We start from the raw sequence: 18,720 nt of genomic DNA on the forward strand, positions 1-18,720 counted from the left end.
TAGGTAACATAAAAGGAAAACTGTACAAGAAAATATCACTGGTGTGAGTGTAAGAAAAAAAATGGCGTTTCCTTAATAGAATTAATCACAGTAAGCAGAGATATAAAGGCTTCCATGAGAATATACCAAAAGCAATCCTGTCAAAAAAGCTACACTTACTAAGGCAGTTCAGTTGGTTCATTTCTGCTACTAGTCATAAACATTATCTTCAAATACGTGCTAAAGGCAAGTTCTATAATACTCCCACTCCAAACAATCCAAGTTACACTTAGCTTTTTCCACCAAGGCAGGACCAAGACTTGGCTAACTGAATCATGCTTGACGCTGACCGGCCACTCCGTCAGGAGGCCACACATCCCTCCACCCTACGCTGAGCAGCACGCCTGTGTACTCTGGTCTGTGTACTCCGGTCATCACCTTTCTTCCCTTTCTTGACTTCTGCAAACTCTGGCTGCTGCAGGACCCCATGAGACCTAGTAGCCAGGCTGCCAAAGCTCCATCACAGGAAGGCAGGACAGGAGCGAACGCGCGTGTCTTCTCAGAGAGAGCTGTCTTTACTCCACAGCCCCGCCTGAGCTCAGCCAGCATGAACTCTCCCCGAGGCACAAGGCGTGGACAACCAAGTCCAGTGAAACAATGGTGCCACACAGAAGGAGGACATCAGGCAAGCCACAGAGACAGTCCCCGAACTATCAGCACTACAGCAACGCAAAACAAAGGAGGACTGATTTCGGTACCTTGCAGACACACAGAAACTCATTTTACTATTACCACCGTTAAAGGAGCACTTAGTATCGATGATTTTACAAAAGAGTTACAACTCTCACTGCAAATCTTGATAGATGTCATGTTTTATTTTACATGGCAGTGATGGTCCGTTAAAAATGAACAAAAGATCTACATATAAGAAAAGAAACATAAGATAATTTTTAAAGATTTGATCCATATAAAAAAATTATCATCATAAACTAAAACCAAATTTCAAAAACATAATCCTCTTTCCCATAAGCACAATGGGAAAAATGAAAGAATGGCACAACCGGCCTACACCCTCCCCCACTCACCTAATCAGCCCCTCCCCACACACAGAAAACTAATCACTGCATGCTTCCTTTCAACACAGTCCCTATATTTAAACTGTAGTTAAAACTTAAATTTTCAAACAGCATATTTTAAGAGAGAACTTGAGCCACTAACAAACTATCAGCTTCTGGGGAAAGGAGAGGAAGGAAGGGCAGTGCCGCCAGAGGGAATCATTCCTACAGCTCTGCCTGGCTCCACAAATCCAGAGGCCAAAAGACACTCAGAAGTAAACCCATTCCACACCCCGGCAATCACTGATTTAATGTAGCTTGTTCATCTCTGCGTACACTTATTACCTAGTAACATTAACTCTCAAAAAGAGGTACCACGTAAAATGTTTGCTTTATGTGACTGTAAGAGGTTACATTATTACAGTATTTGTAATACAATTTGGGGATTCACAAGGTCTTGGGATGCTATTTCTTCCCAACACTAAAAGGATAGTTACTAAGACAAGAGCAAATGCTGCATGCAGTTCACAATGATGACGTCACAACAGAAAGCTGGCCTTAGCAAGCAAGCTGATGTGCGTGGCTGCACCCTGATGTGTAAAGACCTGGACTTGAGAGCAACAGACCCGGGCACAAACCCTAGCTCTGCTGCGTCCTACCTGGTACTATACTTGTCTACAGATCTAGCTCTTTTTTTTTTTTTACAAAAAGGGATTCCTTTCCTCAAGAGTGTTAGGTCCCTGACTTAAGGTAGAAAGGAATCTTATAAGCCACCTAGTACAGCTTTCCAACCCAAACCTGGAATCCTATTTGGAGCTACTTCTTACATAACTCCATTATTCGGGAGGTAATTATTTTATAAGCCAGTCTTTTCCACAAGTAAATAACTCAGTTATCCCTTCATTCATTTACCAAATGCTTAGCTACTACTCTGGGCCAGGCTTCCACTAGCACCTGAAAACCTTATGTACATCATGATCAATATAAAACAAGAAAATTATATAAAACAATGGGAGCAAAATTTGTCAAAGACGTCAGCAGGCCCCTCACTGTCAGTATAAAATGTGGGTGGGATATTAGAAAGGAGGGCAACAAGCTCTTTATTAGAGCCACAGGGAACAAGCTGCATACCCCTCTATAATCCTTAGGGCCATGAGATAGAGGACCTTATTTACACACAGGCCTGGACAGAGACATCACATGTCAAAGGATTAAAAAACAATCTTGGTAAAGATGGAGGGAAGCCAAGGGACAAGTAAAAGAAAAATGTAGCCCTGGTAGGGTGACTCATTTGGTTGAGGCTTCATTCCATACACCAAAAGAACACAGGCTTAATTCCCAGTCAGGGCACATTTGTAGGTTGCAGATTTGATCCTTGTTCAGGGCACATAGGGGAAGCAATGTTTGTTTCCCTCCTTCCCTCCCTCCCCACTCTCTCTCAAATCAATAAACACATTCTCAGGTAAAGATTTAAAAAAAGATAAAAGCAGCAAAACTAGGGCTGAGTTTGGGCTGTTCAATGTACACATTGGATGTCAGGTCAGAAGCTCAGGCATTCTCCCTGACCCGGTGTGCAGAGGGGTTCATGACCACTCAAGGATCAAAGGGCAAAGACAGATGTACTATTTCTCTGAAACACAGAAAAGGTCCATGGAAGTTTGCTACAATATTTTAGGAAAGAAAGATGCACACCTATTTTGTATGCTTATCAAAATTAGTGATTGCTGTCTATTATATCATCTTTACAATGTTTCAAAGGCAAAAGCTGCCCCGACTTTTCATGATATTTATCATGAATGGAAGGATAACTGTTTGCTCTTCCCATATAAAAAGGGTACTAACATACTTTTAAGTCAAAGTTCAATAAAACCTGGAAAACAAAACCACAGTATATCACTGAACATGTAAGATCTTAAGAGCCTGTAACTTCTCACACCAACATATTTAAAAGACTTCATTCTTTAATGATGACTGCAAAAACTCCTGATTCTTTCAAAGAGGTGATCAAGACCTTCCACCCTCTAGGGATGGGCATCAGCTTCTGCATCAGAAGTGCTTTCTCTCATTTCTCTCAGGAAGGAGGTCTATTACCATCCTGCAGGTGCAATTGATGTTCTTTCATTGTCAAAATCCATCAAGCTCAGGCACGACACAAACGTGTTTTCTTTAATTAGAAGACCCCGTCACCCTTGACTACAGCTCTCCCAGGTAATCCTCAAATGGATGGAATGCCTGTTTGCAAACAAAATGCTATACTGGCTTCAGTGATGCCTAACGTCCTAAATGGCCCTACACACTCTTCCTAATAACCCTGAAAACCTCTTAAGGGCTAAGTATTTCACCAGACACCTTAAGACCAACTGCTAAACCTCTTAACAATACTTCAAGGCCAAGTCGAGCACTATCAACCAAGCTCATTTTACAATGTAGTGTCTATACAGTCAGCTAGGGAAAAGGGGGCTTCTACCTGGCCAGCCCACCAATAGAGCACACAAAACCTGAAACCCACCCCCACCCCATTCCCCATCCCATCACCTAGGCAAGGGCACTCCTGATTCTGCAAATAGTTTTCACATTTGAAAATAAAGACAACAGTGGTGGCTGACTTCCTACGGAAATTAATCTACTCTTGATTTAAAGTACCTTGGACTTTTCCCTCCCTTCCAGGCAGTAGGGAGACTTGTCACTCTCCAAGTCTGAGGCCCTACTGCCCCTAACCATGGCCTCTGATGCCCTACTTCCATTTTCAACAGTGATGCCAAAGTAATCTTCCCAAATCACTACCACTTGTGTTACCCAGCAATTCAATTCTGGCACTCTCCCTTCTACTTTCTGACAACATTTTAACATAATCACATTCTGTATGTAATCTCACAGTTCTGCTCACTTAACACAAAAGCATTTTCTATATTTTTAAACTACATTTTTAATGGTTATAAATGGATATACTTCTGGTTAATCATTCCTATACTGCTACATATTTAGGTTGCTCGTAACTTACTACCATAACAAATAATCCTATGAAAACACCTTTGCACAAACTTTTAAAAATAGATTTCAAGTTATTTCTCTGGGATGAATTTCGAGAAGTATAATTACTAGATTAAAAGGCTTGAGTGTTTTCAGAATTTTGTATATACCTGCCATATGACTTTTGAGGAATCCTACATAGATTTACATTTCCACCATTATTACAACTGAAGATTCTCTTTTTAAATCTCTGTTTACCGGATACATATAATGTTGCTATCAAATTTTTTATGGTAAGCTTAGCTATTTTGTCAGAGTGGTATGGACTGCCTGTTTGTGTCCAAGATGGAATGTGCCAAGTCTCAATCCCCGATGTGTTGGTATTAGGAGGTGGGGCCTTTGCAAAGTAATCAAGTCATAATGGCAGAGCCCTGGTGAATGGACCAAGTGTCACAATAAAGGGATGAAAAGACCAGAGCTTGCTCTTTCCACCTTGTGAGGACAGGACAGAAGGTGGCCCTCTATAAACTAAGAAAAGGGACTTCATGGATAATCCAACCTTGCTTCCAGCCTCCAGAAGCTGTTTAATTCACTCAATCTATGGTATTTCTTTGGAGCAGCCTGAACTGATTAAGACACAACCATCAGTATTTCCTCGGTTTTACACTGCTCACCTCATTTCCTATTTATCTATTAATCTTAATGTATTTGTATTTGTCTTAATGAGCTCCTCACACATTGGTGACAGGCTCATAAACGGAGAGGATAGGGGTGGAAGAGGTTGCGGGTGGAGGGACTAAACAAAAAAAAAAGGACTCTTGACATAGACAACAGTGTGATGAGTGCCAGGGGAAAGGGGGAAAAGGGGACTAAATGGTAATGGAAAAAAATAAAGATTAAATTGAAAAAGAAAACTGAACAGAGCCTCAGAGACCTGTGGGACCTCACCGTGCTTACCAACAAGTATACAATGGGAGTCCCAGAAAAAGAGGAGAAACAGATGATGAATCAGCCATGATAACAATCATTAATCACTAAGAATTGCTTTTCACTTCCCAGTGTTTTCTGATATGTCTTGATCATCATACACCAGCACAAAGATTCATATCCATCCCCATTAATGCCTATCTCCTTTTGTGCCTTAATTTCAAAATGTTTGTTCCTCCACCTAGAACGCTCTCCTCACTGCTCTCCCCTGATGCCAAGTTTAGACTTAGGTCTTTCATGTAACTGTTAAGGAACATGAGCCCAACCTAGTCTTAACCTCTTAGAGAGCCTTATCTTTCAGCGGAGTTAAATATACCCATACCTTACTAGTTTTCTGTGAAAATAAAACCACAAAAGTCAAAAATGACTAACATGTTATCTACTATACTTGTTCTCTGTGTTATATATTCTGTCCTATATTTTACTCTCCCGTACAATTTAGAAACACAGAATTCAGGGTGAGTTCTGTGAATTCTAAAGCTAAAACTGAATTCTGGGTGAGTCACTAATCACTGGGTCACCTTGGACAAGTCTTTTCACATCTAGAACTTACTGTTTTTCTCTACTATAAAATAAAGAGTGCTACATCAAAAGTCGATTTTCTATGAATTCCATGAGTTTCTGCCCATCCAAAACAACTGCAATTTAACATTTGCGATTTACTAACGTCGTGTATCTGAATCACCAGCACCCCTCCTCTAACTTTGGGGCTGTTACTAAGTAAGACAGGGGTTACTTACACACAAGCACTTTGGTAGCACAACAGTCAGTGATAACTGAGATGATGAGTAGCATAAACAGCATGCACACACTGAACAAAGGGACATGAAACCCTCCACAATAAAGAAACCAACAGCTCACACAAGAATGCATGAGGAAAAGGAAGCTCCCGTGAGATAAAAGTTAAGTTTTCCTACTAAGAAACCCTGGAAAACCGTAAAAAGACTTTAATTGCCATTTTTGGCTGCATACACAAAACCACACATATAACACACTACATACTAAAATACAAAGAAGTTAGTGGACTCACATCCCGGGGACAAACATCCAGCCAGCACAGGACTGGAGAGAGCTAAGCACAACCAACTGAGGATGTGCTGAGGAGTCCCATGTTCTGAAAGTCGACAGAGTTAAGGTGGAAGTCAGAGTCCCGATGAAACAGGTGAAGACTGGGGAAAAGAAAAAGAAACCAAGGGACTAGAAGGAGATGCTTAAAGGAAGGAAGGACTTCTCAGGAAAGGAAGATCTGGAGTTGACCGATGCAAGGAAACGAAGTCAAACACTGCGATGGCACATGCCCTGCAGGATCGTGCACCGAGCCCAGTGAACGAGAAGTAGCAACGGGAACTGAGGAAAAGAGGCAGTGAAATGGACACAGGAGAGTCAACAATTTATTGTATCCATGTCCTAGCACATCTGCTGACAAAAGAAAAATTTCTGCCCTTTCTATTTCCTGTTTTATGCTTAATGCCTTTAACAAGGCCTGGCACAGAGTGGGCACCAACAATAACTTGTAAAGTGAACAAACTTCCCCTGAGGCCAACTTGTAAGATTTGGGGACAAATGGAAGGTAAATGCTTAGAAGAAAGCTGAATATACGGACTCACAGCAAAGACTGTGGCAATAGGTCAGTGTGGTAGAACTATCTCATTCAAATCTGTCATAAGTTTTCACCATTTCTTAATACCAGTCCAGCAAATTAAACACAGGGGTAAAGGACTGCTGAAAATAACAACAACACTTAGGCAGTTGTTTCTTCACTTCAAAAATTCAAAAGTCTCATGGCCACAGATTTATATATCCTCTGATCAAAAAAATTAAAAACTTGAAGGAGAAAAATAACTAAATAAATGCACACTTTCCACAGAATTCAAAACATAACCACATTTAAAAAGTCTACTTTGCTGGTTTATCATACTAAATAGATACATAATAGCAATGTAAAATTTTATTTGAATAAAGAACATCATTTTCTTCCCTGGCCGATGTGGCTCAGTGGATTGAGTAGCGGGCTGTGAACCAAAGTGTCGCTGGTTCGATTCCCAGTCAGGGCACATGCCTGGGTTGTAGGCCACGTCCCCAGTGGGGGGCCCGCAAGAGGCAACCACACACTGATGTTTCTCTCCCTCTCTCTCTTTCCTTTCCCCTCTCTCTAAAAATAAATAAATAAAATTTTTAAAAGAAGAATATCTTTCTCTATGTTCTGTATAATGTGCAACTGTGTAGGGACAGTTGGATTAGATACTGAATTTAATATCAGATGCTTTTTAAGCTCACAAGCTGCTCATATTAAGTTTCAAAATGCAGGAAGTTTTAGGACTCTGAAACCTTGTCTTTATTATGTATGATCTTTAGACACTCTCCTCTAATTTCATGCTATTTGATATTTTTATATACACATATCAGTATACAAATGTACACACACACACACACCAATCACAGGAGAAATTATGTTAAGATATAAAGAAACTATATTGATCTAAAGTACTTACAATCTACTCCAAATATAAGCAAATATAAGCATATATAAGCAAAATCTTTAAAACATATTACATAGCTTTTTAAAATCTCATTTTCGAAGACTCAGTATGGGCATATGATCACAATACCAAGTTATATAACAAGAACAAGGTACAACTGCAGATTCATAGTATTTAAAATTTATTTAAAATTATAAAATATAGAGAAATTAGAAGGAAACATACCAAAACATTAATGGTGGTTACGTGTGGGGCAGATAATGATTTTTATTTTATATCCTTATCATACTTAGTTTACCTATCTGCACTGCTGAGTTTTGGTGACATTAAAAAAACAAGGTATTTTAAAAAAATATTTGGCAATTACTCACCACATTATAATAGCTTTTGTTAATGGCAGTCGTATCGAATCCTTTGGGAGGGCTCTTCAATGTTCCAGATTTGGGAGACACAGGTTTTTCTGAAATATAAATATAATGTAGTTTTACTGATCAAAACTAGAGACGCCCAAATGTACAGCCCCTCACAGAGCCCAACGTGACTGACCCAGCAACCTCAAATGAAATAAACCAAAAGGGGACGCTGAGCACAAGGCCCGCACACCTCCGGGAGGCACCGCAGTGCCCACAAACCTCCTCATGCTCCACAACCTGAGTTCAGGCTGAAAACCTCTGAAAGCTCCCACTCCACTGTTGCCAGCAAAGAACACTAAACTGTTAGCTATACATGTAGCTTAGCAGTGTAGGAAAGATAAAATACTACCCAGAATTAGAGAAAATTTCAGCAGATATGTGACAAAATTAACACCTCAAGACCCACGGTCTGAACTGTATCTCAAGGATTCTGATCACTCAGAAAGCAAAAGTCTCTCAAAGTCTCTCTGAACAATATGGTCTGGCTGGAGGCGACAGACACTGGAGAAGGCAGGCCACTCCAAAGAGACAAAAACCAGGAAACTACCTCATTGACTTAACAACTTCCACATTAAGTGACAACAATAAAGCAGCCATGAATACTGCAAGGATTAAAGTAGCTTTAAATTGCATGACTTTCATTCAACATCCATTCAAGCGACATCGGGCATAATTGGTACTGAAAAGTGCTTGCTAATTGAGAATATGGCTCTCAATTAGCAAGTGTGTGTGTGTGTGTGTGTGTTATGTGTGTGTGTGTACCACTGGTTCTATTGGGAGAGGTGTGTCTGTCTACCATTAGTTCTATGCATAGGTTTGTCTATCTGTCACTGACTCTATGGGATAGGTCAGTCTGTCTATCACTGTTTCTGTGAGGGTAGGAGTGTCTGACAGCTACAAAGTGATACCGTTCACTACTACTGAGGGGTGAGGAAATGGTGAGAATGTATTCAGTGCTACCTTTCTAGGGGTCAACTTCTCTCCTGGTTCAGAGAACAGCAAGGAAGTGTGCTAGCTACCCAGAGACTGGGTACACAACCACTGAGAAAGGAAAACCCAGAGCCTGCCCTGCCATTATGTCCATTCCAAATCTACATCATGCTCCTACAGAACCACCAGGATTTGCTTTAGTGCAAGAAAACATATGCGAGCCCCTGAGGAAGCAAATGTTATTCCTCTCTGAAGAACTACTTCTGCGACCCTGGACACAGGGGGTTCCTACTGAATAACCACCCATTCCACACCAAAGGGTGAGGACTGGAGAACACCTTTATTTCCAGCAATACAAAGAAAAACAAGATTCTGTATTACCTTTCTCCCTTTCCCTGAACAGAAAACATTTTTTTCAAACACTGTTCCTTCACAACTAAATAATAACTGACCAACACCTTGCATTTTATGTCACTTTTTGATGTCAAAGATAAACAGAATAGCAAAAGTTACAAACTTAGGAAGTGGCAGTGTAATTGCCACTCATTAAACATCTGTGGATGAGCAAATCATAGTCACGTCTAAGTTCTTACATCACTGCCAAGCATAGGTTTTTATGCATCTCAAGCTAACCAGTAGCTTTAGTAAGATTTTTTTTTAAAGAAAGCCTGAACTGTACACAGATAATGAGCTACCTAGAAATGGGAGAAATTAACTCAACATACCAGAAAAAAATCATTTGAAAGAAACCTGGCAAATCTGTATGCACACATGACACTGTACTTGTGAGAATAGGGAACGTGATTTGCTCACTCAGCCAGCTTAGCCCTCAATGGGATGTATTTTCCAACTGCATGCACCTCATCACGCTGCCCACTAATGACTGTGAGGCTCCATGCTTACTTAGCAAGAGCAGCAGCCAATGTCACTCACTCCCAGAATCAGCCCTGTTGCTTCTCTTTTTTTCCATCTCCCTTGGACGTTAAGAAACACACACATATGTCTGTGTATAAAATATGGCAGATACCCATGGGTTTTATATATGGAAAAATGTGAAAATAAATGTTAAGTAACAATAACATAATATTCCATAAAATAGTACAGATTCAGGAAGACTACACAGTGCATTTGCAGCAAGCATTAGAAATACCCTTATGCAGACTCTTGGAAGATATTTGTCTTTAAAGAGGAACAACAAGAAACCACAAACAGGTCAAAGGCACAAATACATGAACTTGACCAGAACATGCCCTCTGTCACTACCAGAGGGCAAACAAGAAAGCAATTGGACATGCTTGAGAACTTACCTGGATATACACAGGCTGAAATATGTCACTAAAGGGTGACCTCAGTTTCGGTTAGTCGATAAAAATATTTATAAATCAAATCAAAAGAGAAATTCACAATTTAAAGGAAGTCAGCGTTTTGCTTCACAAGGAAATGATCCTAACAAGATCACCAGTTAGAGGAGTCTACATTTAAGACCCAGCACATTTTGCTAACAGAAAATGAAGCATTAATTGCGCTATAAATTACAAGGCTTACATTATACATAACTTTCAAAAAACAAAACCTATTCCAAAATCAGAAAGCCACATAATTACTGAAAAGAGGCAATACTGAAGTATTATTGTGATCCTAGAATTTTAGTCTCAACTGTTACAAAGCAACAGGTAAAAATATGTGGTTTTACGTATTCCTGTCTCAAATGCCAACATTTAAAATCAGGTGGGGATAACTTCGCTTAGAATATACTCAGGTAATCTGAAAATACTACAGATGGAAAGTTTTTCCCAAAAGAGATTATTCCTTTAGTTCAACTGTCAGTTAAAGAAAAATCAGCATGATGGATCACCAATTTGAGACAATGTTATCCCTTATACCTTAAAAAATAAATAGAAAATGAAAAAAGAAAAATGTCCAAAGTTACCCGAATATGCAAACTAAGGAGTCCATGTGACCCCCACCAAGGGCTCGTGAGTAACAGTGTGGTCGCGCACACTCCTTTAGAGGGATAAAGAGTCTCGCGTGCGCGCGCACAGAGACCCAGGCACGACAGAAATTTCAGAGAGAACAAAGTGATGCAGTCACCAGGTAATGGCTGGGTCTTCTCAGGGCTGCCTCTGCCTCCACTAGCTCTCGGGCCTTACACTCCACTCCAAAAATGGGACCTCAGAGCAAGATTTACATGCTCCACTGCTGGACTTGAAAAGGGGAACAGCAGGCTACGAAACCAACTACAGCTGACCCTTGAACAACATGGGTATAAACTGCCCAGATCCACTTTCATGTGGATTTTTTCAAGAAATACTGTAAATACATATTTTCTTAATAACACTGTCTTTTCTCTAACTTTATTGTAAGAATACAGCATGTGACACACATAACATAAAAAATATGTGTGAATTGACTGTTTATGTTACCAGTAGGGCTTCTAGCCAATAGTGGGCTCTCAGCATTAAGTCTGGGGGCATCAAAAGTCTCTTGGATTTTTGTCTGGGAAGGGTTTGGTACCTTTCACCCCCAAACTGTTCAAGAGTGGACTGTATTACCAACAGATGACGCTGATGATGTTCAAATCAACTTGAAAATAACTCCCAGAAGTCACAAGAAGAGAATGTTGAGACCCACAATCTCTATCTTTCCAGTCTAACTTGCAAAGGTTAAATCTGAAAACTCCATGAGGAGAAATACATAAGTAAAAATTCATTCATTTGTATTCTTACTATCAAACTAGAATTACCATTTAAATGAGTCATTCTCAACAGAATTCAGAAAAGCCCTGATTCAACTGACATCTGCCCAATCAGTAGGTTCCACTCCTGGTATGTACCCATTACCAGCTCTGTGACCTCTGGATGTGCCCACTACTAGCTCTGACCTCCTGATGGTGTCCTTCATTATACCAGCTCTGTGACCTTCTAATGGCGTAACCATTACCAGCTCTGTGACCCCTAAATTGTGGTCCATTACCAGCTCTGTGACCACCTTACCTTCAATGGTGAAGGGAAAAGCCATCTCCTCATTCTCCCCCTCCCTCGACTCCAGCATCCTCCTGGAAAAGTGCCACTAAGTGCCACTCTCTCATCCCCAGCAGAACGAATCACCAGAATCCAAGAGTAGCAGAGAAGCTGCTCTCAGAGCCTGGACTTAGCCTGCCCCAGCCCTCAATCACGAGGGCCAGCACCGCAACTGCCCAGCTGTCCCATGAACTAACCAGGTAACTACTGGTAAGTCCAACCAAGTTAGAGACTAGCCACATTTCCCAACAGCTGTGTCTATGAAACCAAAATGCCATTTCCATCCTGATCAACCTGACACCAGTGCCACACCCTCAGCTGGTGCTACACTTAGACAGACTAAAAGATTATTATTTATTTGTACCATATGCCCTGAATATCCCAGCACTATTTGCCTTCTGGGGTCATGGCGAGAGCAGAATCAAATCACAAATAAAAAGTATTTTATATAATAACCAGGACATAATAAGCAACCACAAAATTCTGGCTATTGTTAATTTTTATTATAATAATGAAAAATATAATTTTCATTATCAACAACCACAGAAAACAACAATGAGCTACTACTCACACCCATTCAGATGGCTATTATAAAAAACAAAACAACAGAAAAAAGTGTTGGCAAGAATGTGGAGAAAACAGAACCAGTCTGCACTGCTGGTGGGAACACAAAATGGTTCAGCTCCTGTGGAAATAGTGTGGCAGCTCCTCAAAACTTAACCCAGAATTACCATATAAGCTGCAATTCCACTGCTAGGTACACACCCAAGACAACATAAAGCAAGGACTCAAACAGATATCTGCATATCCATGTTCACAGCAACGTAATTCATAACAGTAGCCAATAGGTGGAGACAACCCAAATGTCCAGCAACAGATGAACGGATACACAAAATGTGGTTATGAAACAGAAAACATATATACTGGTCTCTGCCTCTGGTTCACGGCACAGAGAGCTAAAATCCTATAACTTGCGAGGCAGTAACAGCACTAGGAGGATCTTTTGTTCTACTGCGGTGACTCTGGGCTGGCTGCTGGATAGAGACTGGTCACCAGAAAGATAGAGCCAACAGTGTAAGTTTGGAATTTTCAGCCCCACCTTCTACCCTCAAGGAAGGGGAGAGGGGCTGGAGATCTGAGTTAACGATCAATCATGAGTACGTGATAAAACCTCCATAAAAACCCCAATAATATGAGGTTCTGAAAACTCCCAGGCTGGTGTCATATCTACATGCTGGGAGGGTGGGACTCCCCAACTCCACAGGGACAGAAAGTTCTACACTCAGAACCCCCACAGCCTCACTCTACGTAGCTCTTAATTTGGCTGTTTATCTGTATCCTTTATTATATAACAAACCAGTAAATGTTACTAGTGTTTCCGTGAGTTCTATAAGCCAGTCTAGCAAATTATCAAACCCAAGGAGGGGATCGTGGGAACTCTGATTTATTGCAAGTTGATCAGAAGTGAATATACCCCCAATGTGGGGATAAAGTAAAAAAATCACTTCCATTCAACAACAACAACAAAAAAAAAAGGAAAGAATGTGAATACTCAGCCCAGTGTCATTTTCACAAGTTCAACAGAATAAAAGGACTTAGCATATACTGAGCACATTCATTTCTTTCTGTTCCTTCTCCTCTAAAAGAAAAAGCACCTGTCCATTCTGCCAGTGCCCCACTTACCACTGGGCTTGATCTCTCGCACGTAGTTGCTGGGGAACCATCCAGTCCTGCCGTTGTGTGTGCCTTCCCACCAGCCCCCTTCCTCCACGCGGGTGACATGGATGACATCTCCTTTTGTAAAGGAAAGCTCATCTTCGTTTGTCTGCTGGAAGTTAAACTTTGCTCTTACTACTAGTTGACTGTTGCTATTATCGGTCATGTCCTAAAAAAAGGAGATGGGATGAAAAATTTCATGAAGTATAGTTTTTATCATAAAGTAATCAGATGTTTTACTATTATAATGTAGCACGAGAGCCCTAAACAGCAGGGGAAGGTTTACAGTTGAGAAATTCCAGTTTCCTATCTATCTCCCACAGTGCAGCTTGACCACCCCGCCCCCACTTCCAGCCCTGGAGGGAATTCTCTTAATGGCGTGAATGGTCTCATTCCTGCCACTATATGTCTACATATACCCATTTTCACAAATATTTTTATGGAATTATACATCTGTATAGTTTATAAAAAGTTAATACACTGTAGTCATTTTTCAGCAGTATTTATAATTATTTTACTCTTAACTAAGTGTAATAATATACTGTATGGCTATGCCATTAATTACTTAAACAATTCTCCATTGGTTAAATAATGTTAAATTCAGGTCAGAGAACATGTATGACATATTTAAAATTTTAATACCTATTTATAAACTACCCTCCCAAAACATTCTACAAACTTACGCCTAGCTACATTCCAACCAAGAGTATCTTAGAATTATTCCTTCAAACATTCACCAATACTAAATATTGTCAAGTATATTTATCTTCGCAAAAGTGATGAAAAGAAATGGTACCTCATTTTAGTTTGTATTTTTCTCAGAGACCAAGCATATCTGCAGATCTCTGAAATGTGGGAAGAGAAAGGCAGATTGGCCAGAGTTTCTTTTTATCTCTATCTATCCCAGAGTGGGCACTAGAGAAGGCCGCACCCTAGAAACACCAATAATAGTACACAGAAAAGAAAACTGTGCCCCGCCGACGGAAGAGTAGCAAAGGGGCGGCAGGCACTGACAGCGGTGCGGGCACTCAGTCTGCACCCGGTGTCCACAGCGACTGAGTAGCACATCCCACACACCACAGAGCATCAGAGCTACCTTAGCAGGTGACATTAGCAAAATTCAGACAGGGACTCCCAGCCTCCCACCAGGTGGCAGCAGGCTGCTACACCTGCCCACAAGGCATCCTCCCTCACCCCCTCCCTTTCCCTTTACTTAGCCTTAGGGGACAACCCTGTCCCAGAGTCCCTGCACCCTCCATTTAGCCTCAGAAGAGGCTGCCAAGGTCCCGAATCTCTCCCACAGTCTCCCAAACCCCTATCCCTGTCCAGCAGGAACCCCAGCAACACCAAGAAATGAGCCTGACCAGACACCACTGAAGGGCTCTGGAAACTAAGATGTCACTGGAACTATAGCCTACCAGCCTAAGCCAGGACCACACACGATACCCAACTGAGGTCACAGACTGCTAACATACAAAATTTAAGTAGGAACCAGCATTTCCTACCTAACACACTCTCCAAAGTCTCTAAGGTACAATAAAAAACACTCGTCATTCCAAAAACCTGGAAAATCACAGCCTGAATGAGAAAAGGAGGACATTGATACCAACAAGATAAAGCAGATGCTGGGATCATCAGAATGGGTTTCCACTATCAAAAGGTTCCCAAAAGCAATTACAAATTCTCTCAAAAAATAAAAAATAGACAATCTCAGAAAAGAACAGAACTTATAAAATTTACTAAAACCAACAGAGTGGAAAAAAAATGACGAGAGCTCCAGAGACTTGTGGGAAATAACAAAGATGTGAGACAGGTACATCAGTGTCTTGGAGGAGAAAGAGGGCAGCATTGAAAAGTGGTGTAAGAAATATGCTTGAAAATGTCCCATATTTGGCAAAAGACACAAACATACAGATTCAAGAAGCTGAGTGAACCCCAAACAAGATTAACCTAAACAAATCCAAACCAAGGGATATCATAATTAAACTTTGGAAAACTAAAAAAATCTCAGTACCAGGATAAAAAAGACATCTGTGGATATGCAAGATCTCACAAACCTTACCTCCCACACACTCTTTCTCAGGAAGTTTCAAACAAGGGGAATTGTCCAAGAAAAAAATGATGATGAAGAGAAAGAGGGAAAGAAAATGACTCATCGTCATCCTGTCACAAGGAATGATAGGGTGACCATGAAGAAAACCTCAGAGAGGGCAGCTGGCAACAACCTGGCTCATAACCAAGAGACTCAAGTGGGCCAGAGGACTTCAAGTTCCTTAGAGAAATGAAAGTGAAAAATGTTAACACGTCTGAATGTAGAAGAGATTATTAGAAAAAGACAAAAGACTAGGACTATAATCTGCAAAAGGTACGCAGAAAACTAAACAAACAGGCAACAATTATTAAATCCAGAAAACAAAACGTTGTTGTGAAAGGAAGAACAGTCACTGCATAGATCACGGTTGCATTATAAGTCTGGGTCTAATAATGCTACACTGAACAACGGCCCAATGGGAGCCACAACGGAAGTCCTAAGGAAGAGGAGCTGGGAAGCATTTACGCAGGGAAGGGGCCCAAGGGCAATGGAAAAGCCCTAATCCCCCCTCCTTCTGCTGTGGGAAGTCCACACTGATAACACTTGAAGTTTAAAAAAAAAAAAATTTGAGCTTAACATAGGCATATTATTTAGAGACCCACAAACAAATACCTAAAGAATCAAGGGAAAAAAATTGTCTCTTCTGATTTTTTCATTATCTCAGGTCTTAAAGAATTAATTAATTGCCTGATGCTTTAACCTCGGTATATGTAACAATAAACAAAAAAGACAAAAAAGCCCTGGCTGGCGTAGCTCAGTGGATTGAGCGTGGGCCTGCGAACCAGACGATCGCAGTTCGATTCCCAGTCAGGGCATTATGCCTGGGTTGCAGGCCGGTTCCTTGCAGGCTAACTACCAGCAGGGGACGCACAAAAGGCAACCATACATTGATGTTTCTCTCCCTCTCTCCTTCCCCTCTAAAGATAAATAAATAAATAAAATCTTTTTAAAAAAGATAAAAGCACAAACACAATGTTAATGCAGATCTTCAAGAAGAGCTGACACAATTCCTAAAGTATTTTATGCTTATTTATTTAAATATTAATAATTTAACTATTATGTAATATAACACATTACACAGTATAAATATTTAATAATTTAAATTAATGCATTAAATATTTAATGTATACTTAATATTTAATACTTAGAATACTCAATAAAGAAGTATGTCTTCAACATTTGGCAAAGAAATTGTCAGTCAACATTCTGGATGACACTGTCACCGCAAACATAATACTTGCTGGCACACCTGAATGGTGAGAGGTGGGATAAACTCACTTGTCCACAGGAAACTCACAACTGGAAAAATGGCACACACTGTCCTTGTTCTGGTTCGGTGCAACAGTATCGGGCTTACTATGGCTGTATCAGGTTCTCTCTTTCTGCAAACCATTGTCCTCACTCATCAGTTGACTACTATGATCTTCATTACATTCTCCTTTCTTGGGGCTTATCCTAGCTTTTTGTAAAAGCACACAGCCAATTCTGGTGATAAATTCCCACAACACATAACAAATGAACTCACAGAGCAGGCTCCTAAGGAGGTCAAACTGCCCCGGGGGTGACCCTACTGCCAGCCATCCACCTCAGCTCAACCACCAGCACTGAGGCCCTCCTCTCTGCGCACAAGTTTGGCCTGAACCTAAGTCGAAGCATGGTAGTACCTCGTCGGGACCCTATCAACAAGGTAAATTACCTTCTCCCTACGCTTATGAATTCTCTACACTCAAGGCACAAGTTGGGTACACACCATTGATGCCATCTCTGCTTTAGAAATAGACACTATACTAAGGAAAGAACAGGGAGACATCTAAGAGGTGGAAAGGAAGACACAGAGTACTGGCAGCCAGTCTAGAGTCACTTAAAATTTGATTCCACAAATTTCCACTCCTTCAGCAGGTATTACACTGCAGGACATACAGATTTTTACGTTACTCGAAGGAGTGCTGATTTGAGGGCAAGATGCCAAAGACAGGCTGAAAGGAGGGTGCACTACCAAGAGCTGTACTCCAGTGACTATAGAACACCAACTTCAGACTAACATTACAACTGAGTAAAGAGTGCTCTGGTCATGTCACTCGTATCACTGGAATCTCGGAAGGGTATATTTAATAACTATCTTATAACTCTGGAATGTTTTCCTTCCCTTTTTTAAAGTTCTCCTGAGCCGTGGCTGGTGTAGCTCAGTGGACTGAGCGCGGGCCTGCGAACCACACGATCGCGATCGCGGTTCGATTCCCAGTCAGGGCACATGCCTGGGTTGCAGGCCAGTTCCCAGCAGGGAACTCACAACAGGCAACCATACACTGATATTTCTCTCCTTCTCTCCTTCCTTTTCCCTCTAAAAATGAATTTAAAAAATCTTAAAAAATAAATAAATAAAGTTCTCCTAAAACTGTATCTTATCTATCTGGGCTCAACATGACACTCCACAACTGTCTAAAATACAGTGAGCTGAGCAGAAGAGGCCAGCTAAAAAATGAGTATATGCTGGTGGAATTCCATTTACGTAAAATACAAAATGGGTAAAACCCATCTTCGCTATTAGAAATCAGGACAGCAGATGCCCGGGGGAAAGGCAGATACAAAAAAGGCAGGTGGTGCCAATCAAGGTCTGTCTCTTGATCTGGGTGCTTACACACAGGAAATTATCAACTTATGAAAATTCATCAAGCTGTTTGATTAGGATACACACACTTTTCTATTTTTTTCTTTTTAAAATACATTTTATTGATTATGCCATTACAATTGTTCTAATTTCCCCCTTTCACTCCCCTCCACCCTGCACACCATTCCCCCCCCCTTTAGTTCATGTCCACGTCTCAAGTTCTTTAGATTCTTCATTTCCCCTACTATTCTTGCCCTCTCCCCTATCTATTTTCTACCTACTCCCTATGCTATTTTCTGTACCTTCTCCCCACTTCTCCTCCTCCCACTCCCCTGTTGCTAACCCTCCATGTGGTCTTCATTTCTATGGTTCCACTCCTGATCTAGCTGTCCTCTTGGTTTGCTTTTGTTTTAGGTGTGGTTGTTAATAACTGTGAGTTTGCTGTCCTTTCACTGTTCATATTTTTTATC

General features: G+C 40.8%; 1 protein-coding gene across 4 annotated transcripts in view; it reads right to left on the reverse strand.

The window, feature by feature from the left end:
• ARHGEF7 (Rho guanine nucleotide exchange factor 7) overlaps positions 1-18,720 on the reverse strand; it is a 129,301-nt gene that overhangs the window by 51,173 nt on the left and 59,408 nt on the right. For all 4 annotated transcript variants that reach the window (XM_037038360.1, XM_037038357.1, XM_037038358.1 and 1 more), the window contains exons 5-6: positions 13,518-13,719; positions 7,843-7,931 (exon numbers count right to left, since the gene is read on the reverse strand). In XM_037038360.1, the coding sequence (XP_036894255.1) occupies positions 7,843-7,931; positions 13,518-13,719 (291 nt within the window). The remainder of the gene's footprint in view (positions 1-7,842; positions 7,932-13,517; positions 13,720-18,720) is intronic.

The sequence above is a fragment of the Sturnira hondurensis genome, unplaced genomic scaffold (genome assembly GCF_014824575.4).
Source record: "Sturnira hondurensis isolate 20B ecotype Veracruz unplaced genomic scaffold, ASM1482457v3 Scaffold0024333, whole genome shotgun sequence".
Lineage (NCBI taxonomy): Eukaryota > Metazoa > Chordata > Mammalia > Chiroptera > Phyllostomidae > Sturnira > Sturnira hondurensis.